The sequence below is a fragment of the Drosophila miranda genome, chromosome 3 (assembly GCF_003369915.1).
Source record: "Drosophila miranda strain MSH22 chromosome 3, D.miranda_PacBio2.1, whole genome shotgun sequence".
NCBI classification, from domain to species: Eukaryota; Metazoa; Arthropoda; class Insecta; order Diptera; family Drosophilidae; genus Drosophila; species Drosophila miranda.
In genome coordinates, this window is record NC_046676.1 from 21,416,725 (window position 1) to 21,444,600 (window position 27,876).

A 27,876-nucleotide genomic window follows, 5' to 3' on the forward strand; every position below is an offset into this window, starting at 1 on the left:
CATCTACAATCAGCTCAGCTTTTACTTTGTGTCGTTTTCTTTGTGGTCTCGAATTTCAAGTTTATTTTTGTTCTTCTTGAGATTGTTATTTTGATATTTTTCTATTTTTATATTTTGTCTGGGGGAAATTTAATTTGTGGCGCTCTGGGAAAACAACAGTTGATTTTTGGTCTAATTAGCAAGCCCCTGATCAATAAAGTGGAGCGCTGTCGCGTGGCTTGAGTGGACTCTCTGTTGTGGTGATTCATGAGGTTGTGGCTGGCAGGCAGTGGGAAAGATTGGACTTTTGGGTTAATTAATATGCAGAAATAGCAATGCAATGCATCTTCAGTTAATTAATGAAATCGTTGCCTGTTTAGGCACTATCCACAGTTAGGAGAAACCAGAAAGGCCCCAGGCTGACTCATCCGGATATGGCTGTTTATAGGATGAAGGGGAGAAAGAACTCCTTTCCCTTCCATTTTTAGGAAGCGAAATCCAAAACCGTACTTAATTTGATTGCTCGTCTTGAATGGTTCATCCGCATCGATTATACTTACTTTATTTGTTTAGCCAATTAAGTAGCCGTAAGAGAGTGAATTAAGTTAAACGACCGCTAATATTAATTTAAGTAGCGCCAAGTGTTGCGACACTTGAAAACCACACAAACAAATTCGAACACGTAAAAAGTGCTGGGGGGAGAGCAGAACATAATGAGGACAGGACCATGCGAAAAAAGCGGAACCCACGAACACTTAGAAAAACACAGGCAAAGACAAACACAAACATGAAAAGCAATAACAATAATAATGCTCAGCTAAAGCCACATAAAGCATGCATATGTATGCGTGGTGGAAGAGAGGGAGAGAGCCTAGACAAGTAGCTGGAGACAAGGTATATTAAACAGAAGGTAGGGCTACAGGCAAATGCATGAGAATGAAGGAGCTTCACAGATGATGGCAAACACGATTATAGCCTTACCTTCCATTAAATATATATATTTTGTGGGAAGTTTGGGCTGTGGGTAGCAGAAACAGAAACAGAAAACGTATGGGAAGAAGGAGGTGGGAGGTGGGTTTAATGGAGAAATGTTGGCGTGGTAAATAAATAAAACGATTTGCGACGCACACAAAGACACAAATGTAAGCACAGTCCTCAAGGTGCAAAGCACGGCAGCTTAACACCATTCCAATGCTGTTGTTCTGAGGGCCCCCTACCCTCGGTGAGCAGCAGGAAGGGCGGAGGGGAGGCTGTAGGCAGGAGTCAATGATTCGTGGAGACGGCGTGACAGGGAGTCGTGGCCTAATCGTAAATTGCTTTGAGTAGGACTAATCTACACACAGGCACACACACGCATTAGGCACATAAAAATTGGCTCTCAATAGGCCGGAGGGCACTTTTGTGCCTCGCACTCACACGTTTTTAATCTCTTTGCGTGCGTTCATGTTTGTGTGTGGTTTATACCATCACTAGGAGTATGATGATTTTGACCATATGTTTGCAACGCCAAGAGGAAATCCTTTGCGACCCAAGAGATCAGCATCAAGACTCAAGTCGATATCGTCATGTCCTTCTGAAGAGATTACTGTAGAGATTTCCCTGTAGCTGTCACTGGAAATGGATGTGTCCACTAGGGTGTCAAATGGCTCGGCCTCCAACGGTAGCCGGTCGCTTGTTCCCTTCTTGTGTCCTCATGTAGGCGTTTTGTCGCCTGACTGTGTGGGTGACGGCATCGTCTGGGACACGGGAGCCGCCTCCTGGTTTGATGCCCCTGACAGCTGGCTATGCATATTAAATGTCTAAATTGGATCAGAGTACGTAATGGAAAATCGTACCTAAAGGCCAGGCCATGTGGCAATATGCTAAACATTGCGTGTCGACACAACCACTATTGTGGCTGCCAAGGATAATGCTCGATCGCTGCAGGGACAGCATTTATACCTTAGATTCCTTATAATACCTAACACTTAAGCACATTTTGACCTTTGAAATTGTATAACACCAAAAATGGAGCTCCCCCCAAGGATATCCTCCAGCTTGGATATTTCCTAAACGTATGCCACACAATTTTACGATGCTCATTTTATCACTCTGGCAAGCGAAGCAGTAGCCAAAAATCACCACCTGCTGATTTATATTTAGCTAAAATATACAACCGCCTTCTCAGGTTCTCCTTCTCCGTCGCAGGAACATCGTCACTCGTATATTATCGGCCACTCGACCCCGTCGACTCATCTGACTTAACCTTCTCCGCCTGGCCTGGCTCTGGCTCTGGCCTCTACTCGAACACGAGTATATTTTAAGCATTTACAACTTGATGGCCAATGGTCTAGTGGCAGGCCATGCAGTGGTCCTCCATCTCTATCTCCATTCCCCCTCCATCGACTTGCTCTGAGTCTAAGCCCCTTTTGGGAGCAATCACAGCTGGCGGTTGGCCGCAAAGGCCACAAGCCACAAGAGTCAGCTCCATCCAGCGGCAGAGTGTAACATCAGAGCTTAGAGATGGTGGGATGGAGAGCTGGAGGAGGAGGGTTGGGAGCGACGAATTTCTTAACAACTAATTGCTGGGGAACCAGGGCAAACCTCTGATAACCGACACCATATGAGCTAGCTCCACCACCATTAGACAAGCGGGCAGGGGTGAGGGGCTGAGGGGCTGAGGGAGCAGCACCTGCCAGTGGAGTGACATCAAGCATACGCCTCGTGTGACATCTAATTAAGGCCCCAAATAATCCCAGCAAGAGGCAGACGACGGGTACTAGGCAATTAAACATGTAAAGTCTCCAGGTTCAGTTGATAGAATACCATTATCATCCACACATACGATCCCCCCCTCGCCCCGAAGGCGCTGATTCCGCCACAAGAATAAATAAACTTTAGAGAGAGCATAAAGAGACGAGGAAATAAGTAGAGCGTGTTAGTTTGGATTCGGGTTTGGATTTGAATTTGGACCCGCATCACCAGCTGAGAGGCACTCATCCTCATCGCGCATACAGGATACATGAGGGTTCCCTCGGCCTTGCCCTCGGGCACTTGAGCAAATATGTAGTAAAAAGGACATTCGCTCGAATTGTCACATTCGTTCGGCGAACTGGTGCCCCGATTTATGCATTTGCCTACAGACAAAGGAACTTCTATAAAGATGCCACAGAACTTGTCAGCTTTCTTTGTTTTTTGCCAAAGGTCAAACATGCCTTACTCGTAAATATCGGTTCACCATAAAAAACGAGTCTGTGCTTCTCTTTTCGGGAATGTTTTAAAGGCTGCCTAAACTTCAATTACACAAAAAATTCATTTGATTTTCGTTTTGTTTTGTAAAGTACTTATCCGAGGGTATTATTATTTTTGATCTGTCCCTGCCCACAGGAAATAATCCCAAAAGTGGCAAACACTCGTTTAATTAACTTCCCTTTCAATTCTAATTTTCGCTCTCATCCGTCGATTGGTCAGACTTCTTGGCGCAACTTTGTTGGCCCAAAAGGCAAAAGGCGACCAAATGGCGAAACTTTTGGAGTCCTGATAGAATAAATCTTTTTTCCGATTCGCTGATTTTATTTGTTTGCTTTTGCAAAGCCAGAAGAATGGGGCACAAACCCTTTTCAATCAAATTAGCTCCAGTCAGTGGAGCAATTCCATCACTGGGAGCTGATGAAAGTTCTCGATTGGCCTAGGAGGGGCGTCCAGGAGGGGGCTTCGAATGCTAAAGGGAAGAGTCACAATTTGGCTTAAATCAAAAATAAATCGAATTCAGAGTGATCAAAATTGTATATCCATTCAATTGGACCACAAAACTACGGTGTATATCGAAGACTACAGGAGGTAGAACTAACAATCGATGCCATTCCGTGGGTAGTGAGTACTTGCAGTCTTTATGGACACTTATTGAGTCATAGAGTTTGAAACTTTACAGATTGTGTGTCTCATAGAGTGGACAAACGGATAGGATGAGGGGATTCTCTCTAAATGTTGCAGATGGCTTGACATTGTTGCCAAAATATGACGACAGACGCGGAAAACTTTGATGGGTCACCATCCCCTGCCAAATCATTGGTCGTTCATTTATCAGCGGGGCACAGGAAGCGGCGTAGGGCTGGGTAGCCCCACAACAGCCCCCGAGAACAACGATGAAAAGCCAGAAATCCCACAAAGTTGTAAGCCAACAACCAAGTTTTCCTCGCAATCGAAGTACTTGAATGTCGAGTGCGGCTAAGTTTTTGTTTTCGTTTCCGTTTCCGGTCGGTCGGTTTCATGCAAAATAATCACAAATCGCTATCTGAATTGTGCGCTATGTACGTGTTTGTGCCCTCCTCTGGGTTCTGTCCATTCTTTCTAGCTCTCCAACCGTTTCTCAAACACTTGACTTATGACATTTGATTGGCACACATGTGCGCTTCGGACGGCATCACGTTTTATGGGTAGGACCACATGTTTAAAGGACCAGGCCTGCGAATATGCATGGATCCCGAGAACAATGGAAATCAGTTGACTTATTGGCTTGTGTATGGCAGTTGTGATATAAAAGCAATTCAAATATTTCTCAGTGAGACAAATAAACACGGCCTAAGAAGAGGCAAAGCTAAAGCTAGAGCAACAGAGAGGAGAGTTAAATTCAGTAAGGATGCGCTTTCCACTTGAGCGGAAGTGCCAGACTTCGGCTACGAATCTCCCTACCCCAGTAACGGATAATAATCCGAGAAAAGTAAGTACAAATCCTGTGCCATATTTCGATGGAATTAGGAGTGTGCGTAAGGACACCACTAACACAAACAGATATCTCTTGCATTGCAGAGAGGAATTTTTCTGGAAAAAACCTGACAGAAATATGCCATAAGCAGGTTCTTTTTTATTCCTGTATCACTTCATTGGCTTTGGCAATTGTGAAATTGCGCGAAAGATGGCTTGTCAGTGCCAGCTGGCGGCAGCAGCGAAGACGAGTAGAGTAGATTAAAAAATAGCAAAACGCGAGAGCTGTAGCGGACAGAAATAACAGTCGGGACGAGATAGGCAGCAGCCCTTTCCTGACAAGCCATTGGACATAACACTCAATGCATTCCTTTGGGCTACAGGTGAACGGTGCGGCTACTTCTGCATATTTCTGCCGGAGGCTCTTACATAGTGGCGCATCGAAGCATCATTTGCATATTTTCTGCTAACACGTTGCGCTTATATCACACATACGCAGCGAGGGTCCCAGCAATCGCCCTGCAGGCATTACCAACTTTTCTGAAACTCCATTCGCAGCCCCACTCCTATTGCCCCTTCCTGGCAGACCATCTATCGTCAACCGCTCGTCGTTTCTCGGCTCGTTGGCTTTTAAATTTATCTGCTTTGCCCAAAGTGGGCGAACCACGCAATTTTGGGGCAGGATTAGAGGAAATTAAACTAATTTAACATGCCCCGCAATATGCTCCACCGAATACGGACTTTGAGGACTAGACAAGGTATCACGCATTATTAATTTTCCTAAATGAATGTTCGATAAGATTGGGTCTATTCTTTAAAAACTTTTAATTTAAGAAAAAGAAAATCTAAAAATTCGAAAAACATATTTGAGGTAACTCTGCTACATGGCAACTACATTGTACATTCATTTTACATTAAATTTGACAAAGCCAAGACATGAACCGCAGACAGGTGGCGCCAAAACGAGAAACAGGAACTAGTTCATATTCAAACTTAAATTTTACTTGGTTTAAAATTAAATTTGCATTAAGTTCCTTAATCAACTGTGGAGTAAGAGCCTGCCTGGTGGCTAAATGCAAACGACAGCTGTAGCTGCCACGCGCTCACGCTTACCCTCTCTCTCTCTCTCTCCCTCTCTCTTGGTACTTGGCACTCGCTCACGCTCTCCGCACTTGTCTTGGCTTAAACGTGTTTTAGCCACTGCTCTTGCTCTGGTGGCTCTGGCTGTCTCTGGCTTTGGTTTTGGCTTTGGCTGGCTTTTGGTGGGGCTTCCACTTTAACCAAGCCATTCTTCAGTTTGATTCGAAACAGTTTGGTTGTTGCCGCCGGTCGCTTTTTTTTGGTTTTGGCCAAGTGAATGTCGTTCGATTGCCACCAAGACGGTATCGTCAAGTCGTTGATTTGTAAGTGCCTCTCCCTCTCCTCTCTCTCTATCTCGCTCTGCCGTTGATCGGAGCAAGTGCGTCGGGTTCGGTTCGTTCGTTTGTTACGGGAATTTCGTTTGTTTTTTTGGTATGCAAAGCGCGTAATTTTGCATTACCGTTGTTGTTTCGGGCGTCATAAAAAAGTGACCGCGTCTCCGTCTCCCCACCAACCCCTGATCACCCCACGCCTCTTCTGGAGTGGAAAATTTCACTTTGCTTTGAAAGCAAGTTTGCATGGATTATTGCTTGTGTGGCCCCACTGTGCCGGGGGTGCTGCACTGCACTGCAGTGCACTTGTTTCGCCAACCCACAGCCATAGGAGCACCCATCCATCTAAATAGTTACTATACGAGTATAGCATTGAGATTCTGCTGACCTCCGGCAATAAGTAGAAACTACCATAAAATGCATAGGAATTGTGCATGGCATGGAGAGAAGCCCCTCAAGTTAATTAAAAGTTATTAATTTTTGTATAATTAGCCAAGCCAAGGTCATTGGCTGATAAAAGGCGATAGTTTCTAGAGGTAAAAGACCAAGCAACAGAAAAGAGAAATACCAGTGACAGCCGCACAAACAAACAAATCAAATAAACGAAACGAAAAATCATATAAATAATTGCAAACCAACCAACAAACAACAACAACAACAAAAAGAAGAAACAAAACGAACCTCCAGCAAAGATACATACATATATTAGGTGGCTCGTGTTTATATAGCAAAGACATATTCAAGGTGAATGCTGCCATTATTTTTTGACAGTGTGCTCGAGAGCAACAAGTGAAAATTTATTGGGATTTTTTGCAAGTTCGCGTGCTGCCAAAAGAGTGAATAATACAAAAAAAAAGATGAAAGAAACGGTGCCAAAAGCAACGAAAAATAAATAAAAAATTCCATTAAAAAGTACATCAATTTTAAGATAGAGAATAAATAAATAAATGAAAGGCTAATTTTAATAAGTAGAAATTAATCAAAGAAGAATGTGTAGAGTCTCGTCTCTCAGTTTAATCTAAAAATCTCTGTATTCCATATTTGCCACCAATTAAATATTCCATTCCATTCCATTCAAATATCTATTAGAACGAGTCCATTGACATTGGAGCATCATTAGGCCCCTCCATATACCATATACAGAACTTAGCCTACTCACACACAATTCTAGTTATACATATACAGAGTAGAGGCAAAGCAGCCTTGAACCCTTCCTTACATTAAGATCCACAAACAAATCGCATTATTATTAATTATATCTTAACGGTATCCCCAAAACACAACGCTCGCTCCGCGAAATGATTCCAGAAACCCGTCCGACAGCCCCAGCCTGCCCAAAAACAATTTCTCGCTCTTGACTAAATTCGGCTTTGGAGCCATTAATTAAAAAAAACATACAATAACAAAATGCAAATACCGAACAACAGATAACTTAACGATAATTTACAAAAGCGCTTATAAAAAGCTTCAACAAAAAGTTACAAAAATATTGCAAATTACAAATACAACAACAACATTTTGGATACATTTTTGAGTTGGAAGCGAGAAACAATGTCTGGCAAAGTGAAGCGACCGACGCTGTCAGCGTCGGTGCCCCTCTGCCATAGCTTCTTCTACTTCTTCCCCGGCGGCACCATCATCTGGCTATGCCTCTGCCTCTGCCTCGTCTTCTGCAGCGTCAGCGCACAAGGTGAGTGGGTTTTACATATGCTTTTTTATAAATACCCTTGCACAGGGTATTCTGGCTATCGGCTGACACCTACAGCGCAGGAAGGGAAGCCTTTTAAACAGAAATCTAAACAATACTAAACAATACGAAGCTAATCCGCAAGGGTATCTTTCTAGTCGAGCCTTGCTTTATTATATATTTAAGTCATATTCTCTGAAATCTGTTGTTATTGTTACTGTTGCTGCTGTCGTTGTCATGTTATCTCTGCTCATATTTTGTGTGTGTTTTCATTAAGAGCAGCAGAAAAAAAACCGAAAAAGATACCCAAACTCCGTCTGATTCACCCCATGCTAATTTATCTCGATGTCGGCGACGGCATTTTCGAGCCGTGAGATTTCTTTCGTGCCGTCTTTTACAAGCCGGAACTTCCCGAAGGCCTCTTCTGATTAAAAGAACAGCCACAGTAAATGCGTGTTCAAAATTAAAAACTCGAAATTAAACTTAAACTGTTGTGAATTGTCACGAAAAAAAGACGAAAAGAAACGAAACGGATGCGCTTAGTAATAAAGCCCAAAGAAAAATAAAAACACGTACCAGACTTCCGTGCAGCTAACAAAACACGCGGCGATCTATGTACAGATTGTCAAAATTATCTCTGCCGGGAAGCTCCCGTTTTAAGATGTCTCCGTGTCCGTTGGGCTTGTAGTTAGAGATCTGCGAAAAAAAAAACAGAAAATGTTAAGCCAAAAGTTCCAATTATAGAAGAGGAGCCTACCTTTCATCTGATTGCTGGTGGCTTCCCGCACCCCCAGGGCAGGTGACTTTTTCACTCCTTCTTTTTCCAGATGTATTTGTTTTGTGTTGGGCAGAGATCTGCAAAAAGTAAAGGAACTGTGAATAAATTTGCAGTCTGACTAGAGCTTAAAACAAATACGGGTATGCATTTAATAAACCGTCAACAGCAAATTTGGTTGCACCTGCAGTTGATTTCGACTTCTTGCCCCCAAGGGGGTGTGCAATTTTGATGGCTTTGCCTTTTTCGGCAACCTTTTTATGGCTCTGAAGCTTTAGGATGACTCCGTCGATTTTTTACAGTGATCTCAGTGAATGTCAATAAACATTTGGTAAGGGGTAAAGCAGGGGTAAATATTGGGTTAACTGTTCGAGTGGGAATCGTATTCAGAAAAAGAGTTCTTAACCCAGATTTGAGGTTGTTTCGGCGAAACACAGGACAGTAAACATTTGCTTTGAGTGCTGTTCTGACGAAAGAATCACCCACAGTTTGAGAGTAATTGAATTAAGCGTTGTCTCGTACATACTGTGCGCACATATGTATGTAATACACGGTGGTATGTGTACAAAATAAACATACCACAAGGCGGCTTTATTTTAATTAATCACCAACAAAAAAGCAAACAAACACATTCGACTCGAATCTGTTACATCAGACATCGATATACATATGTACGTACATATGTACATAATATGCTATGTATGTACAACCTTTCTTCTGCACAACGAATTCAAAATTCAAAAGCCGAGACCAAATTTTGTTGGGGTCTCAAAACAACAAAAGCAGCGCTAATAAAATTAACTTGCTAATGAAGCGATGATCACACCGCACACATCGAACACACATACATACATACATACGTATGTAGTATACATACATATATTGAGCAGAAATCAAGAAATACAACTTATGGAAATCTACTAGTCACATTTTTAAATGCAGAAACATTTTTGTCGCGCGTGTTAAAGCCAAAAAAACACTAAAGACAACAAAAGCAGAATGGGAAACAAGTTTCTTCCAGCGATCCAACGTTCCACTATGCAAATCAAACAGTAAATACTAAATACAAGCACACACAAATACACACACACCCAAATGCACGACTGGACATGTGTATTCGTATTGGTTATTTTGTAATAGGTTGAGATGAAAACGAAAGTGAAGCCGCGACCTGACTTTGAATGATCTCGCGCCGAACGAACACAGCCCTTCCTTCCATGTTGCCCTTGTTGTCGTCAATTTCACTTTTATTTCTGCCTCTGCATCTGTCCCTTCTTTTCTTTCCAGTAACCGAGTTGTTAACTTTATCGAATTAAAATAAATTCGTTTGTCACTGCCATGTACTCATGTACTCAAGCGAGCATGTGTGTGTTTGTGTTTGTGTATGTAGCATGCTTGAAGAAAGTGAAATGAGAAAGAAATGTGCACATGGGTAAAGTTGTGGCACAAGTTTTGCGCTCAAAATCATAACTGTAGCGGTAACAGGTTGGCCGACTCGCTGACGACGACTTAACAAACTCCAAACTTTTTGTCACAGTACCTGAAGTTTTCTCGACCGTCCCACCGGCCAGACGAAGCATTTCGACGGCTGGATCTCTTGCCCGGGCCTGCCCGGCCGCAGTCCCTATGGAAATAAATAATTGTTACTTTACATATCTATGTAAATTGGCATTTGCTGCATGCCATAATGATGAGAAACTTGCCAGTGACATTGTTGTCCAACTCCACGAGCATTATTCCAGTGAAAATACACCGCTCCGCACTATTTCAATTTCTGTAACATGAAATGTATGTACATGCGCCGAAAGAGAAAAGTTGCACATTTTCCCGATGGCCAATTAAAATACATACATTCGCATTTCCACAGAGCACAGTTACATATTTCCGCTCAACTTTGCTGCACATTAGCTGTGGGCACTCTTAAAAGGAGCGAGAAACGAGTTTAGAGACACAAACAGGTGCAACAGCAGAGTTGCGGCTGGGCTGGTTGCTTCATATAATGTTCAGTTGACTGAAATATTTCCCAAAGTCCGTATGCATTGTTTAATAAATATCAATCAATTAATAATTTGATAATAATAAAATAGGACGAGTTGACAGCACTGATCGTCATCGGACCAGCTGATTGTTTGCAACGATATGTGTATATGTAAATATATTTTGAGTAAGTTGGCAGGACCATCAGTGCAAGATATAATTCGTGAAATTCCGCAATATTCATAAAAAATGAAAAATACAAAAAATAAAACGCCCAATTCAAAAACTCCCAATGCCATGAATATTGAAAAAGAATACGTCGTTGAAAACATCACAGGAAAGCGCTTCTTCCAAGGAGAAACGCAGTATTTTGTTAAATGGGAGGGCTTTGCGCCAGAGAGCAGCACGTGGGAGCCAATGAAGAACCTTGGGAACTGCATCCATCTGTTGGCCCAATTTGAAAACGATGTCTACTACTATAATAGTTGCAGCAAACCGGAAGACCAAAAGCCTATTCAAATCTACGATTGGAATAAAAAAGTTGTCCAGCTGAGCGAATCCAGAGCCGAGGAAACATCGCCGGCTTTTGAACCAGTAACCCCACCAAAAAGTCAAATGGTGTCGTCAGCCACATCCTCCTACTCCTCCTCCTCTTCCTCATCCTCTTCCACCTCTTCGCTTTCCCAACCCCAACCAGATCCAGTTCTGCCTACCAAGCAAACCAAACCCCCACCACAACCAGATCTCCCTACCAATGAAAAAAAAGTAAAGTTCGGCGACATACTGGATGCTGAAAAGAAGCATAAGAAAGACGAAGAGAGGAAGCTATCTACGACCACCGAAAATACTCACCTCAAAAGCTCCCTTGAGGGTGACGAGGACTGTGTAAGAAAGGAATTATTTATTATTTAAAAGGACAGGACATCAAACTGAATCCTAGAATTCCACTACTGTGGTTTCGTGTGACTGTTTGGTTTCCTTGCTTTCAAGCAGTAAAATTAATTTGATACTGATTACACTTTCCCCATAACAGAGTACTCCAGAGGATGAGGAGGATGAACAGGATGAAATTTCTGGCTTAGCGCTTGGGCTCAAGCTGGAAAGCGTGATCCACAAATTTCAAGTGAGAGATGATTTGTATCTAGTCGTAAAGTGGATTGGCCGCGATGTGCCTGATATGGTCCATATCGATGATATAAAAGATTTATATTCACATGAAATAAATCAATATTTCCAGACTATTCAACAGATCAAAGATGACCTGGTGAGTTCTGTGTCTGTCTGTTTGCGTGTGTGGATTTAGTTTAACCTGGCCCTGTGCCCATAACCTTAAACGCGCACTTCCGCTCATCGCCAGCTTCTTTTCATAGCTTTACAGTTCGACGCTCGCAGAATTTGAGCCATGAGCCATGAAAACTTCACTTTGCCTTCGGGTCAAGATAAATGCCATCGGAATACAAAAACAAAAACACAAGCGAAAACGAAGCATCTCCATCCGGTCTACCACCGAATCAACTTGCTGGAAACGTTATCCTATATGCCACTTACCATACTTTTGGATTCTGCATGGACCATGCACCATTCACAGGCACATATGCACCTGTATCTGCATTTTCTGCAATTCTTCATAAATCATTGATAATGTTAGGGCTGTGGCCACATGACAAATTGTTGTACGCATAGAACTTGTTACTTAACAGATTTATGACTGTGCCATAGAAGATTTACGCCAGCTTCTTCAAGGGATACAGAATTCAGTGTAATGGAATGAATTCTCATACCCTACACGTGTCTACACTCACTCTGCTGTTCCTACAATTGTAGATTTCGTGCTCAAGATCAAGTTGCGAAAATTATGAGACTTTGGCTTGGGGTTTTTGGTTTCCATTTGGCTTATCTGTGGCATCTGTTGACAGCTGCTTCCAACGGCGATGGCGACGACGCCTTTGCTTTGAACCTTTCGGCTTAGCAACTGGCGAATCACAGCTCTTATTTCTGCTTTGTCTCCTATCCATGGCATGTTCGTTTGGCTAGAACAAGCCAATAACTCCCTCGCACTATGTAGGCGTTTAAGACGCTCCATGGTTCGTTCAACCTGGGGCCAGAGTCCCAGAAATAAGTCCGAAAACCCACAATTGTGATCTCGTATTGATGTGCTGAAGACAGAAGAGAGACATGCTCATGCTGCTCTCTGGGATGTGTGGTTTAATGGCTGTATCACACTGCTGTAACCTTCAATCAGGCCCCGACTAGACCCATTCGAACCAAACTCAAAGCACCCAAGTGACATGTACACATGGATCGAGGGAGACACACCTAGACGGAGTAGCGCATGTTGACTGGACTAGCACTAGCACGCCTGTGGCGTGGTCAGGCTAATGTGTCCATTTGGCTGACGCTTGCGCCATTTCAATGTCATTTGTAAGCTGCCTGCTGCTTGCTGATTGCATATTTCAGCAGTTTACACAATTTTCTTGGATTGCATCGCACAGATCATAAGCGAACGCTTTTTGTTGTATTGCTCGAATGAATGTTTGCTTAGATTCGCACTCAGATTGTCCGTACATATAAATATATCTGTTTTTATGGCTAATTAAATGACTTTGGCTAGACCCTGTAACTCATTTAATAGCTGCTTGAATGGCTTACAGCTAATTACAACTTTTATTAAATTAACTTAAAGTGTTTAGAGCAGAGGTCAGTCGTTAGTTTGAATTTTAAAAAACATTTAAGTCCGTTAACTAAAGCTAGGGTAATCACAAAAAGGCAGTGTAAAGTTACAGATCAGTACGGTCTTAATTCAATCTCTTATTCTTCATGAAGCACAGTTCATATATGAGATATGATTTATAACTAGCTAATATTTCGATTTGTGCTTGGGGTTCATCAAAATTTTAGTGTTTTTTTGGTTGGGTTATTTGGGTTTACCCTTAGTTTGTTCTGGGAATTAACACGTTCATATGCATACATTAGTGCATAATATAATCAATTATCTCTGTATTTGTACGTCCAAGGCGTGCCGGCACTCGCAGCCCAGCGATCTATTATTATTTTCCATTGTTGCTGTGCAATTTATTCGCTTCTACCTTCCTGATTTCTGTGTTTCTGGGCTGCCTTCGACTTTGGCGTTCATTGAATTATGTCTGTGTTGGAATTAGACCCGCTGTCCGTGGCATTTGCTGTTGTCGCTGAGGTTGGAACTAGTTTTGCCATACATTCTCGTATGTGTATGGCATTTTCGAGGAGTGGAGTGGAGTGGCTAGCAGATAGGAAAAGGGAAATTAGATCTGCAAAATATTTTCATTTTAAGGTAGCTTTATTAATTGCCTTACCAAAATTATTCAAATTGCATATCGGCAGCAATCTCCGCTCAAGACACCGAAAAATAGTAAATTTTCTGATTATGAAACCTTTTGTGTGCGTGTGTGTGTGTGTGTGTGTGTGTGTACAAATTTTGTTTTGTGTGAGCCAAAAATTTGCATTTAATTTCAGTCTTTTTGTGGCTGGCATTACAACAACACACAGTGGGCTACAATGTGATAATTTTCTCGCTCGTTTGACCATTTTTGGCTGTGGATGTAATTACGCCCAAGGCAGCGGCAGCGGCAGCCTCATTTATGACGCTTTGCATATGCTAGACAACAAATCGGAAAGAAACCAAAAATGTGTTTTCTATGTTGTGGTTGTTGTTGTAATGCAATTTGTTTAACGCTTCGTTTATTACCAAAAACAGCAGCGATTTGAGGTTAGATGTGTGGCAGCAGCAACAACAACTTTCAGGTCGCGTAGGCAGAGCTGATCCTCTCTCTCTGTTATTCTTTTGGTATACTCTCTTGGTTTTACTGTAAATATTTGTGTTCCTCCTTTGCCTTTTCTGCTATGTGTGTCTCCCTTGCGCTCACTTGTGCGAATTTTCAGCTGCCTCTTTCTCTCATCTCTCTGGCTCGCCGTGTCCATGTCCCTGCCATTATGTGAGTGTGTGTGTGGGTGTGACTGGCTTGGGTTATTATTTGGTTTGACAGTTTAATATACATATTTGGTTATTTGTTCGGTGTTCGTTTTGTTGTGGCACAGCACGAGTCACAATTTGTATTTCTCGTTGTTATCTCTTGTGTGTTGTGTGTTGTTTGTCTGCTTTGTGCCTTCGGGTTAGAGGTTATTGGAACAGCAATTATATGTGGTTGGTGCGGCTGCTGTTGTTGTTGCAATTGCCTTGCATTTATGTGTGTGCGCTGTGAGAGGGAGACAACAAAAGCTGCTCGAGATGGGGGTCGGATTGCCCAACCTGTCTGTGCGATGATTAGCCTGATGGCGATATATCGGTTTACACATCGTTTGGCTTCATTACAAGTGATTGATTGTTTGGATTTATGGTATATTTATCATGTGGTTGCTGGAAATCGTACATATATGAGAGCTGTGAAGACCTAATGGAGGCATTTGGACTTATCCGTCCATGAATCTGTTCCTACTCAATTAAAAATTTGTTCCGTCTCAGAAAAATCTAGGGAAAGTACACAACACTAGTAAGGCCTTATAAAACCAACATTTAACGTTGTAACTGGCCTTGTGGCTTGATCTAGTAAAAAGTTTATTTGGTTTCTCTGGCCCCCAAGCTCATTCGTCCATGCCAAGTGCATCCTCAGCCGCAGGTGACCTTGCTTTGTTAATATCTGGTTTTTGGGCTTTATTTGGGTACACACCACGCCCTCAGAACGCCTGACGCCGCGGGCTGTCTTCTTAATTAATTAATTTCACGCCCGTTAAAATAATTAAATTTGCCTTTGTTTTCATTCACTTTTACGGGCGCTCTGATTTTCATTTATACTGCAGCATTCAAATTAGTTTATACAGCTCTAAAATAAAACAAAAATGTGTTTTTTCATGTATTTTTCGTTGATCTTTTTCTTCGCAGGTAAAATTTGGCTCTAGCAATGGGAACAACAACAAATAGCAGATGCGTCAAGTTCAGGGTCGACGCTCTTAAATTTACTTTCCTTTTCTTTGTTTTTGATCATTTTCATATCTTTTTAAAGTATTTACAGCAATGTGTATTTACTCGAATGTACCGAAAGTACACCTTCTTTCACACATAATTTGTATACTCGCGAAGAGCTTCTATTAAGAACTTGTTTAAATATTATTAAGAAATTATAGACTATAGTTTAAAGTTAGTACATTACGTTGGACGAAGTTAACTACGAAGGAATCAATGAAACTAGCTATTATTTGAAACAATAAGTTTGTTATACCGTTTAAAGTTTGAAAGCTCAGTCAGATCTATTACTTATCACAATGAACAAAGAATTTGCATAAACAATTTTCCAATAAATATGTGTATTAGTATAGCCAATTTTCATGTGACATCTGATACTTTTTGAGCATATTCATGGTCAAACGGGGCATCGATCGTTTTGAAAAATCACTAACCCACATCAGCCGCATGGCATGGCTCTCAATGTTCAGTGCTGTATCGAATATCCTATTCTAGCCGGACTATAAAAATAAAATTGAACTTCCATTGAATTCGCGCAGATACTTTGCCCAAATGTCAATGGGTTGTTAACCAAAATTGCAATTCAGACAAACCATACCCCCTCGCACTCTTCCGGCAGAAGTGGTTGACATTTTTGCTTGACTTTTTGAATTATTTCCAGCAGCACTGCCCCGCAAACCGTTGCGGTGGGGCAAGGGAAGGGAAATTTTTTTGCATTGGTATTTCTTTTGTTGCTCTTTCGGGGTGTGTTCCGCTCTAATGAAATGGGGCGGAGCGGAGGGAGACTGCATTGATAAAAATTAGCTTTATATGTAAATTTCGGCAATTTTCACTGCATTCTTTCGATCCGATTTGAGGTTAGCCCCGGTCTGACAAGTGGGCGCTGTTCAGGTGGGTGGGATCATGCTGAAAATATCTGGGGAGTCACTTAATGGCTGCATTCTTGAATTCATTTTAAGCAACATTTTAAATAATTTAAATTTTAAGAAGATAGAATGATTTAATTGCTTTAAAAAACATACCTAAAATGGATATGCCTGTTGCCATCTTGCTCCCTCTCAAGCGTAACACAGGCTTTGTCTCGCTTTGGGTTATTTTGTAGGTTTCTTTTGGTATTTTCTACGCCTACGATTTCCGCTTTTCGCCCAGCTACAAATGTGCGGCATTTTGTCTACGCGAAACGCTTGTGGCATGACTCACAGGCACCGTTACTGCCAATGTAGATGTCGTTGCCACGCCCCATTGGAGTGCATTGAACGCAATTACTTCTCTTTCTCGTTTCTCGCTTCGGACCCCACTCGAATTGCCATACACCTTTTCGCTTTTCTTTTTAATTGGGATTTCTTGTGTTTTACTGCCTCTCTGCTTTGGCAACTGCTTTTCCACAACGTTTTCTTTCTGCATTTGTTTCGTTTCACTTTCGCGTCGCCAACTTGTTGCAACTGTGCCACTCGGCTGCCAGTTGGGCGTTGCTTTTACGGCTTCCCACTTGGCCGCACCGCCGACCACAGCACCCCACCAGCCCCCTAGCATCGAACTGTCGGGGTCCGAGTCGGTGGTCATTTGGGTGCCGGGCACTCGAGCAGAACTCGTGCTGCAAATCGCGGATTTCTTTTGACAATTTGTGGCAGGCGGTCGCATAAATCATAAACCGAAATCCAACATTTTTGGCAAAAAAAGAAAGTGTTGACACTAAGCGGAAGCGTTGCTGGAAGGGCAGTTGAGGCAGTTGCCATTCGCCAAAGGGGCGAAAGTCGCAGCAAATTGAGTGATTAACACAATGCGCGGCGGGGAGGGGGGGGGAGGGGTAATATGTTAAAAAATATATAAAAGATTGCATAAGAGGTGATCAAGAAATATGATCTATGGAAAAACCAACCCACATTTACTCATATTCATATGTAGATATGTATATTTCGATGGCTCTGACGTTTCTCGATCGATCTCTGAGGTTTCCCACAGTTTCCACACAGATGCACCGGACCGGGCTGGCCCCGCACCGAAATATCACTCAATTAACCCACTAATAACCAATCAAATGCAGCTCTGACCCCGGCATAATATCCCAGTGATTCATGCCGCCGACTGACCCGACTGACTCAGACACCCCAAGTACAAGATGTAGATATCGTAAGAGTACGTATATTTGGCCATACCCATAGCCATAGCCATAGCCATAGCCATAACCATGGCCACATGAGTGGGACAACCACCCGCTGGGTTGTGGGCACTCCGAACAAGCAGAAATCGTATGGGCCATGCACGGCTGATGGCTCATACCTCTGTCCGAGAGTCCGAGAGTCCAAGAGTCAGTGACATAACAAGCGCAAATATTTTGAAAAAAGAAACCAAGCACCAGGTGTGTGTGTGTTGTGTCGTGCCATGTCCATTCTTTGATGGCTGGAACGGGAACGGAACCGAATTGAACTCTATGCCCTACCCAGAGCCAATCGAGTGTGGCAAAATTGTTCAAATCCTTGACCCATTTGTTTGACTTCTCTCTCTCTCTCTCTCTTTTTTTCTTGCTTTAGCCATTTCGGCATTTCCGTTTCTCGTATTGCAAAGTGCAAAAAATAAAACTCCGGTGTTCGTACATACTCCGTTCCTCCGTACACTCGACTCCATTCAATTTGCAGTCATTAAAGCTTTTCGGCCCCATAATTATAAACCTAAAATGACGCCCCAAAATACGTATATTTTCGCTTGCGGTCTGAGGTTTTATTTTGTATATTTTTTATGTATTTTTTGTGTCACTTTTCTGCTGTTAAATTAGCGCTTCAGGAAATGGAGGGAGGGGGGGGGGGGGGAGTTTAAGCTGTCCATTAACCCATTTTGGTTAGCGAAATATTGAAAGGGAGGAAGATTATAGAAGGGTCTGCCACTCGCGGATATGGCAAGAAGAGCAAACAAGTTTGTGCCCTAAGTCATTCGTTTCCTTTGTGGCCTTTTGTAACTGGAAAATTATGGACTGGGAAAACAAGGCTGTTGGGGAGCCCCAGAGAATGTCTCTCTGAATACACTGCTTTCCCTATTAATGCACTGCTTGTTATGTTCACATGGAACCACTGCTTTTTAAACAGCTGACCTGCGAAGAATAATTTTCAATCAGTGCTTACAATCACTTGATAATGGCAACTGATCGATTAACTTTTGAGCACAGTCCCATTAGTGATTTATTTCGTGCGCCCACATCAGAATCCTCCCACACCAGGGCACACCATGAATCCAATCCAGTCAGTCATCAGCTTTTTAGGTGAGTTTCATATTCGCATAAGTAGTCCTCGGATCAAGGCATTTCAGCCGCCATCAGTCGATCTGCCAGAGAAGTGCATCATTTGGCAAAAGAATTCAATTCAGAGTGTGTTGGCGTGAGAAGAAGCAGGCAAAGGAGGACAGAGACGTCGAGGGAGTCCCACTTCAAAAGCCATTCAACTCTTGATTGACGGTGGCAGTGGGGACCGCACTCTCAAGTGTTATTTGCTTTAATAACCACTCGAGAATTGCATATCTTCGTGCGGACGGAGTGGTGGTGAGCTGGTGCGCCGGTCGTTGACCCTCCATTTGGTGGAAGCCAATTCCGATCCACTTAGCGGCTTCAGAGGGCTCAGAGTGCCCAAAGCACTTGGCGACTCATTGAGCTTTGAGTATGGCTTCTATGCGTATGATATCTGGCCCACGCCCAGTCACGCCCAATTTCGAGTGGCACCCGCAGCCAAATGAAGCCTCAAGCCCCCAAAGAATATGCAAATGCGGTGGGAGAACAAAAGCAAATCAAAGTAAGCCCCAATGGGGGAATCAAAGAAACCTTGCTGTTCACACAATAAATCACGACAACCAGAACAGCCATACCCATAGCGATAGCTCTGGCTCTGGCTATAGCCATTGTAATTACAACAGCAACGGCAACAGCAACAATAGACATCTGGCCGACAAAACTAAGCCAAGACTGTTGACCATTTTGTCGCTGAAGCGTGCGGCAAAATGTTTTGTTTTGTTTTTTTTTCTTGTCTGTGTCTGTGTCTGTCTTTTGTTGGGTTATTCTTTATATTCACCAAAGGCAAAGACAAACACGCAGAAAAAAAGGAGGCGAAATTATGCGGAAAATTACAATGCATAGAAATTTTTGTGCCGTTGAGCGACAGATCTAATCGTGAATTATGTATTTCTGGGTGTAGGCTAAGGTTGCATAACCTATCCCTTGATATTTTATGTCTTCGTATTGTCCAAAGAGAAAGAGAGACAGAGAGAGAGTTTATGGATCGGTTATGCAAGATCAACGAAATAATCTCAAAATTGATTTCACATTTGCCATTCTCTTTCCAACGCTCGAAATCATTTCGAAATGTGCCCTCGGAGAACACAGAATAACGGCCGAAGAGGGGAATAACTAACCATTTATTTTTGGTACGGTAGTAAATGATCCTTCTTGGCTATGAAGATAAAATAGAGCAGAATTGAGCTTTTAATAGGTAATAACCCGTACTAACAAAAGATATTATTACTGATCTGCCAACTGTTCACACGGCTTGATCTCCAATTCAAGTGCCTAGAACAAGTATGATAAATCTGTTTACCCAAGAACCTCCATTCGATCCATCTAAAATCCCCCCATTCCGGGCATAACTCTGATTTAATGCAATATGTACTCCACGAGCATTATTCCAGTGAAAATACACCGCTCCGCACTATTTCAATTTCTGTAACATGAAATGTGTTCCAGTCCCACCTGAACGATAGGTGGCCAGGGCTGAGGGCGACGCGCCATCTAGCGGAAGTCCAGGGAGGCTCGATGGTGTATGGGGACATCGGGGGGAGCTGGAGCCGTCACTGGAGATATAAGGAAGAGAATAGGATTAGTTATATGTATTAGTAAGGGAAAAAGGGATAAATAGGAGTGAAAATATTAGAAAACGTGGATTGGATTATAGAAATCGTGGAGCGTGGACGGAGTAACGTCGAAATTGGAAATTTTGTGCTTAAAACAGAAAGTTTGAAGTGAGTACAGAAAAGGCGGGCGATAAAATAGGTTGTAATGCAGAAAATTTTACAAACAGCCGGCAAGGAATATAGCCACCAGAACCGGGCCAGAAGGTTTCCTGGAGAGGGACACTGGAGTTCGAGAAAGTCGACTGCAGAGAAGAAGACTGCCCAACGGAACCTGAGTGAGTTCGTTCCAGTTGCGCGTGTGTGAGCCAAGTAGCGCGGGACGTGTGAAGGGGGAGGGTGAAAGAGAACGATTTAGCTGCCAGGGCGATTCTAGCCACACCGCACGATCGTTGCATCGCCTTCCAGTGCGTGCCACACGTTTGGTCTCATTCACCAGGTAACAGCCCCGAAACCCTATTCACACACACACACTCGCGCACACGTATACTCGGACCTATATAAATTTAGGGCTGACCGGCCACGGCCAGCGATCGCCCACGTCGTTTGAATTTAAAGAAAAAAAACATAATCCGCACTCCAAACACCGTTCCACATTAAATGTTATTTTGTTCCGTGTGTTGTCCTTTATTTAGTAATTAGTATTAGCTTAAACCGTTTAACGTACATTGAAAAAAAATATGTAAAAACACCAACACCTTTCACGAACCTAAATCTGCGATCAGCTGTTCAGTGCCAGAAGATTAACCCTTAGTGGGTGACGCGGGGGTCCCATCAGTCCACCGTATTTGGGCGAGCGATTTGTGAAAAAAATATTGTTTATTGTTTATGTCCCGGGGACCCTTAACAAGAGCTCTTGGTAGGTTAAGTCTCCGTAGGGGCCCGAGTTAAATTAACTCCCGTAAAACTGGATCCACTCATCTACACATATTCCATTACGTATGGGTGAGGGTATCCCTGTTGGTTGAACGAATTTTCAGCAGTTATTTCCTTGTTTGCCTTTGTGTCGAACGTTTTGGTGTTTCTTAGTGGTTAGTGATAATTTTGAGTATAGCTATTTATTAATGAGAAAGATGAAATTGTCAATTTACGATTATTAAAGCTTGGATAGATATTGAAGCATGATGCATTAAATTTAAAATAGAGGGAGGACGCGTGGCGTAAGCCATGGATTAGGCCAGCCGTTACCGTTCCAGCAGAGGGTGGCCAAAATGAACGTTGTGTTTGGTCACAGGTAGGGCGGGCGCGCGAAGTGATAACACCCAAGCTTCACCCACTTGATAGCCGTCTGTTTATGATTTTCTTTGTTGTTGTTAGGTTGTTGTTAGTTTTGATGTCCCGAGAAGTAGTATGTCTCCTTTTTTGTCTACATTTGGCGGGCAAGGGGAACTACCCAGCCCTGGGGTCGACAGCTAGCCGGCATTGCCCTCTGGGAAACAAGCCAAGTGTAACAAATGTATGTACATACATGCGCCGAAAGAGAAAAGTTGCACATTTTCCCGATGGCCAATTAAAATACATACATTCGCATTTCCACAGAGCACAGTTACATATTTCCGCTCAACTTTGCTGCACATTAGCTGTGGGCACTCTAAAAAGGAGCGAGAAACGAGTTTAGAGACACAAACAGGTGCAACAGCAGAGTTGCGGCTGGGCTGGTTGCTTTATATAATGTTCAGTTGACTGAAATATTTCCCAAAGTCCGTATGCATTGTTTAATAAATATCAATCAATTAATAATTTGATAATAATAAAATAGGACGAGTTGACAGCACTGATCGTCATCGGACCAGCTGATTGTTTGCAACGATATGTGTATATGTAAATATATTTTGAGTAAGTTGGCAGGACCATCAGTGCAAGATATAATTCGTGAAATTCCGCAATATTCATAAAAAATGAAAAATACAAAAAAGAAAACGCCCAAATCAAAAACTCCCAATGCCATGAATATTGAAAAAGAATACGGCGTTGAAAACATCACAGGAAAGCGCTTCTGCCAAGGAGAAACGCAGTATTTTGTTAAATGGGAGGGCTTTGCGCCAGAGAGCAGCACGTGGGAGCCAATGAAGAACCTTGGGAACTGCATCCATCTGTTGGCCCAATTTGAAAACCATGTCTACTACTATAATAGTTGCAGCAAACCGGAAGACCAAAAGCCTATTCAAATCTACGATTGGAATAAAAAAGTTGTCCAGCTGAGCGAATCCAGAGCCGAGGAAACATCGCCGGCTTTTGAACCAGTAACCCCAGCAAAAAGTCAAAGGGTGTCGTCAGCCACATCCTCCTACTCCTCCTCCTCTTCCTCATCCTCTTCCACCTCTTCGCTTTCCCAACCCCAACCAGATCCAGTTCTGCCTACCAAGCAAACCAAACCCCCACCACAACCAGATCTCCCTACCAATGAAAAAAAAGTAAAGTTCGGCGACATACTGGATGCTGAAAAGAAGCATAAGAAAGACGAAGAGAGGAAGCTATCTACGACCACCGAAAATACTCACCTCAAAAGCTCCCTTGAGGGTGACGAGGACTGTGTAAGAAAGGAATTATTTATTATTTAAAAGGACAGGACATCAAACTGAATCCTAGAACTCCACTACTGTGGTTTCGTGGACTGTTTGGTTTCCTTGCTTTCAAGCAGTAAAATTCATTTGATACTGATTACACTTTCCCCATAACAGAGTACTTCAGAGGATGAGGAGGATGAACAGGATGAAATTTCTGGCTTAGCGCTTGGGCTCAAGCTGGAAAGCGTGATCCACAAATTTCAAGTGAGAGATGATTTGTATCTAGTCGTAAAGTGGATTGGCCGCGATGAGCCTGATATGGTCCATATCGATGATATAAAAGATTTATATTCACATGAAATAAATCAATATTTCCACACTATTCAACAGATCAAAGATGACCTGGTGAGTTCTGTGTCTGTCTGTTTGCGTGTGTAGATTTAGTTTAACCTGGCCCTGTGCCCATAACCTTAAACGCGCACTTCCGCTCATCGCCAGCTTCTTTTCATAGCTTTACAGTTCGACGCTCGCAGAATTTGAGCCATGAGCCATGAAAACTTCACTTTGCCTTCGGGTCAAGATAAATGCCATCGGAATACAAAAACAAAAACACAAGCGAAAACGAAGCATCTCCATCCGGTCTACCACCGAAACAACTTGCTGGAAACGTTTTCCTATATGCCACTTACCATACTTTTGGATTCTGTATGGACCATGCACCATTCACAGGCACATATGCACCTGTATCTGCATTTTCTGCAATTCTTCATAAATCATTGATAATGTTAGGGCTGTGGCCACATGACAAATTGTTGTACGCATAGAACTTGTTACTTAACAGATTTATGACTGTGCCATAGAAGATTTACGCCAGCTTCTTCAAGGGATACAGAATTCAGTGTAATGGAATGAATTCTCATACCCTACACGTGTCTACACTCACTCTGCTGTTCCTACAATTGTAGATTTCGTGCTCAAGATCAAGTTGCGAAAATTATGAGACTTCGGCTTGGGGTTTTTGGTTTCCATTTGGCTTATCTGTGGCATCTGTTGACAGCTGCTTCCAACGGCGATGACGACGACGCCTTTGCTTTGAACCTTTCGGCTTAGCAACTGGCGAATCACAGCTCTTATTTCTGCTTTGGCTCCTATCCATGGCATGTTCGTTTGGCTAGAACAAGCCAATAACTCCCTCGCACTATGTAGGCGTTTAAGACGCTCCATGGTTCGTTCAACCTGGGGCCAGAGTCCCAGAAAGAAGTCCGAAAACCCACAATTGTGATCTTGTATTGATGTGCTGAAGACAGAAGAGAGACATGCTCATGCTGCTCTCTGGGATGTGTGGTTTAATGGCTGTATCACACTGCTGTAACCTTCAATCAGGCCCCGACTAGACCCATTCGAACCAAACTCAAAGCACCCAAGTGACATGTACACATGGATCGAGGGAGACACACCTAGACGGAGTAGCGCATGTTGACTGGACTAGCACTAGCACGCCTGTGGCGTGGTCAGGCTAATGTGTCCATTTGGCTGACGCTTGCGCCATTTCAATGTCATTTGTAAGCTGCCTGCTGCTTGCTGATTGCATATTTCAGCAGTTTACACAATTTTCTTGGATTGCATCGCACAGATCATAAGCGAACGCTTTTTGTTGTATTGCTCGAATGAATGTTTGCTTAGATTCGCACTCAGATTGTCCGTACATATAAATATATCTGTTTTTATGGCTAATTAAATGACTTTGGCTAGACCCTGTAACTCATTTAATAGCTGCTTGAATGGCTTACAGCTAATTACAACTTTTATTAAATTAACTTAAAGTGTTTAGAGCAGAGGTCAGTCGTTAGTTTGAATTTTAAAAAACATTTAAGTCCGTTAACTAAAGCTAGGGTAATCACAAAAAGGCAGTGTAAAGTTACAGATCAGTACGGTCTTAATTCAATCTCTTATTCTTCATGAAGCACAGTTCATATATTAGATATGATTTATAACTAGCTAATATTTCGATTTGTGCTTGGGGTTCATCAAAATTTTAGTGTTTTTTTGGTTGGGTTATTTGGGTTTACCCTTACTTTGTTCAGGGAATTAACACGTTCATATGCATACATTAGTGCATAATATAATCAATTATCTCTGTATTTGTACGTCCAAGGCGTGCCGGCACTCGCAGCCCAGCGATCTATTATTATTTTCCATTGTTGCTGTGCAATTTATTCGCTTCTACCTTCCTGATTTCTGTGTTTCTGGGCTGCCTTCGACTTTGGCGTTCATTGAATTATGTCTGTGTTGGAATTAGACCCGCTGTCCGTGGCATTTGCTGTTGTCGCTGAGGTTGGAACTAGTTTTGCCATACATTCTCGTATGTGTATGGCATTTTCGAGGAGTGGAGTGGAGTGGAGTGGCTAGCAGATAGGAAAAGGGAAATTAGATCTGCAAAATATTTTCATTTTAAGGTAGCTTTTTTAATTGCCTTACCAAAATTATTCAAATTGCATATCGGCAGCAACAATTTTAATTTCCTCCGCAGAAGACACCGAAAAATAGTAAATTTTCTGATTATGAAACCTTTTGTGTGCGTGTGTGTGTGTGTGTGTGTGTGTGTGTGTGTACAAATTTTGTTTTGTGTGAGCCAAAAATTTGCATTTAATTTCAGTCTTTTTGTGGCTGGCATTACAACAACACACAGTGGGCTGCAATGTGATAATTTTCTCTCTCGTTTGACCATTTTTGGCTGTGGATGTAATTACGCCCAAGGCAGCGGCAGCGGCAGCCTCATTTATGACGCTTTGCATATGCTAGACAACAAATCGGAAAGAAACCAAAAATGTGTTTTCTATGTTGTGGTTGTTGTTGTAATGCAATTTGTTTAACGCTTCGTTTATTACCAAAAACAGCAGCGATTTGAGGTTAGATGTGTGGCAGCAGCAACAACAACTTTCGGGTCGCGTAGGCAGAGCTGATCCTCTCTCTCTGTTATTCTTTTGGTATACTCTCTTGGTTTTACTGTAAATATTTGTGTTCCTCCTTTGCCTTTTCTGCTATGTGTGTCTCCCTTGCGCTCACTTGTGCGAATTTGCAGCTGCCTCTTTCTCTCTGCCTCGCCATGTCCATGTCCCTGCCATTATGTGAGTGTGTGTGTGGGTGTGACTGGCTTGGGTTATTATTTGGTTTGACAGTTTAATATACATATTTGGTTATTTGTTCGGTGTTCGTTTTGTTGTGGCACAGCACGAGTCACAATTTGTATTTCTCGTTGTTATCTCTTGTGTGTTGTGTGTTGTTTGTCTGCTTTGTGCCTTCGGGTTAGAGGTTATTGGAACAGCAATTATATGTGGTTGGTGCGGCTGCTGTTGTTGTTGCAATTGCCTTGCATTTATGTGTGTGCGCTGTGAGAGGGAGACAACAAAAGCTGCTCGAGATGGGGGTCGGATTGCCCAACCTGTCTGTGCGATGATTAGCCTGATGGCGATATATCGGTTTACACATCGTTTGGCTTCATTACAAGTGATTGATTGTTTGGATTTATGGTATATTTATCATGTGGTTGCTGGAAATCGTACATATATGAGAGCTGTGAAGACCTAATGGAGGCATTTGGACTTATCCGTCCATGAATCTGTTCCTACTCAATTAAAAATTTGTTCCGTCTCAGAAAAATCTAGGGAAAGTACACAACACTAGTAAGGCCTTATAAAACCAACATTTAACGTTGTAACTGGCCTTGTGGCTTGATCTAGTAAAAAGTTTATTTGGTTTCTCTGGCCCCCAAGCTCATTCGTCCATGCCAAGTGCATCCTCAGCCGCAGGTGACCTTGCTTTGTTAATATCTGGTTTTTGGGCTTTATTTGGGTACACACCACGCCCTCAGAACGCCTGACGCCGCGGGCTGTCTTCTTAATTAATTAATTTCACGCCCGTTAAAATAATTAAATTTGCCTTTGTTTTCATTCACTTTTACGGGCGCTCTGATTTTCATTTATACTGCAGCATTCAAATTAGTTTATACAGCTCTAAAATAAAACAAAAATGTGTTTTTTCATGTATTTTTCGTTGATCTTTTTCTTCGCAGGTAAAATTTGGCTCTAGCAATGGGAACAACAACAAATAGCAGATGCGTCAAGTTCAGGGTCGACGCTCTTAAATTTGCTTTCCTTTTCTTTGTTTTTGATCATTTTCATATCTTTTTAAAGTATTTACAGCAATGTGTATTTACTCGAATGTACCGAAAGTACACCTTCTTTCACACATAATTTGTATGCTCGCGAAGAGCTTCTATTAAGAACTTGTTTAAATATTATTAAGAAATTATAGACTATAGTTTAAAGTTAGTACATTACGTTGGACGAAGTTAACTACGAAGGAATCAATGAAACTAGCTATTATTTGAAACAATAAGTTTGTTATACCGTTTAAAGTTTGAAAGCTCAGTCAGATCTATTACTTATCACAATGAACAAAGAATTTGCATAAACAATTTTCCAATAAATATGTGTATTAGTATAGCCAATTTTCATGTGACATCTGATACTTTTTGAGCATATTCATGGTCAAACGGGGCATCGATCGTTTTGAAAAATCACTAACCCACATCAGCCGCATGGCATGGCTCTCAATGTTCAGTGCTGTATCGAATATCCTATTCTAGCCGGACTATAAAAATAAAATTGAACTTCCATTGAATTCGCGCAGATACTTTGCCCAAATGTCAATGGGTTGTTAACCAAAATTGCAATTCAGACAAACCATACCCCCTCGCACTCTTCCGGCAGAAGTGGTTGACATTTTTGCTTGACTTTTTGAATTATTTCCAGCAGCACTGCCCCGCAAACCGTTGCGGTGGGGCAAGGGAAGGGAAATTATTTTGCATTGGTATTTCTTTTGTTGCTCTTTCGGGGTGTGTTCCGCTCCAATGGAATGGGGCGGAGCGGTGGGAGACTGCATTGATAAAAATTAGCTTTATATGTAAATTTCGG

The 27,876-nt window shown here is 42.3% G+C and overlaps 3 protein-coding genes and 4 long non-coding RNA genes across 14 annotated transcripts in view; 3 read left to right on the plus strand and 4 right to left on the minus strand.

The window, feature by feature from the left end:
- The window catches only part of LOC117187823, a 25,163-nt gene extending 14,521 nt beyond the window's left edge, over positions 1 to 10,642 (minus strand). The window contains exons 1-4 of one of the 2 annotated variants that reach the window (XR_004472376.1): positions 10,077 to 10,642; positions 8,519 to 8,616; positions 8,338 to 8,457; positions 7,753 to 8,249 (exon numbers count right to left, since the gene is read on the minus strand). This is a non-coding gene — a long non-coding RNA (uncharacterized LOC117187823). Of the gene's footprint in view, positions 1 to 7,752; positions 8,250 to 8,337; positions 8,458 to 8,518; positions 8,617 to 10,076 lie in introns of those variants that run through there. The other variant, XR_004472375.1, reaches the window with a different exon arrangement.
- The window catches only part of LOC108159685 (flocculation protein FLO11), a 46,225-nt gene continuing 24,296 nt past the window's right edge, over positions 5,948 to 27,876 (plus strand). For both annotated transcript variants that reach the window (XM_017293185.2, XM_033390676.1), the window contains exons 1-2: positions 5,948 to 6,065; positions 7,383 to 7,764. In XM_017293185.2, the coding sequence (XP_017148674.1) occupies positions 7,626 to 7,764 (139 nt within the window). In that variant the 5' untranslated portion in view covers positions 5,948 to 6,065; positions 7,383 to 7,625. The remainder of the gene's footprint in view (positions 6,066 to 7,382; positions 7,765 to 27,876) is intronic.
- Positions 10,677 to 15,866, plus strand: LOC117187821 (heterochromatin protein 1). Of its 3 annotated transcripts, none has more exons than XR_004472370.1 (3): positions 10,677 to 11,398; positions 11,547 to 13,823; positions 15,429 to 15,866. XR_004472370.1 is itself a non-coding variant. In XM_033390682.1 (3 exons), exons 1-3 carry the CDS (start codon positions 10,763 to 10,765, stop codon positions 15,465 to 15,467), a joined length of 906 nt encoding a protein of 301 aa, XP_033246573.1. In that variant the 5' UTR covers positions 10,677 to 10,762; the 3' UTR covers positions 15,468 to 15,866. The 3 variants fall into 3 exon arrangements, 2 of the variants coding, with proteins under 2 accessions (XP_033246573.1, XP_033246574.1); XM_033390682.1 differs by having other exon boundaries at positions 11,547 to 11,777; XM_033390683.1 differs by lacking the exon at positions 11,547 to 13,823 and having other exon boundaries at positions 10,680 to 11,398.
- On the minus strand, positions 13,122 to 14,805 carry LOC117187822. 2 transcript variants are annotated; one of them, XR_004472373.1, is made up of 3 exons: positions 14,238 to 14,805; positions 13,846 to 14,147; positions 13,122 to 13,772 (listed from the first exon to the last, which is right to left on the minus strand). It is a non-coding gene; the product is annotated as an uncharacterized LOC117187822 (long non-coding RNA). The 2 variants fall into 2 exon arrangements; XR_004472372.1 differs by having other exon boundaries at positions 13,846 to 14,804.
- LOC117187824 lies at positions 20,124 to 22,182 on the minus strand. Its single transcript, XR_004472377.1, has 2 exons — positions 21,917 to 22,182; positions 20,124 to 20,206 (listed from the first exon to the last, which is right to left on the minus strand). It is a non-coding gene; the product is annotated as an uncharacterized LOC117187824 (long non-coding RNA).
- LOC108159687 (heterochromatin protein 1) lies at positions 22,200 to 27,410 on the plus strand. Of its 2 annotated transcripts, XM_017293193.2 has the most exons (3): positions 22,200 to 22,927; positions 23,075 to 23,305; positions 26,973 to 27,410. In XM_017293193.2, exons 1-3 carry the CDS (start codon positions 22,292 to 22,294, stop codon positions 27,009 to 27,011), a joined length of 906 nt encoding a protein of 301 aa, XP_017148682.2. In that variant the 5' UTR covers positions 22,200 to 22,291; the 3' UTR covers positions 27,012 to 27,410. The 2 variants fall into 2 exon arrangements, with proteins under 2 accessions (XP_017148682.2, XP_017148683.2); XM_017293194.2 differs by lacking the exon at positions 23,075 to 23,305 and having other exon boundaries at positions 22,201 to 22,927.
- On the minus strand, positions 24,650 to 26,350 carry LOC108159688. Of its 2 annotated transcripts, XR_004472374.1 has the most exons (3): positions 25,789 to 26,350; positions 25,379 to 25,698; positions 24,650 to 25,305 (listed from the first exon to the last, which is right to left on the minus strand). It is a non-coding gene; the product is annotated as an uncharacterized LOC108159688 (long non-coding RNA). The 2 variants fall into 2 exon arrangements; XR_001775347.2 differs by having other exon boundaries at positions 25,379 to 26,349.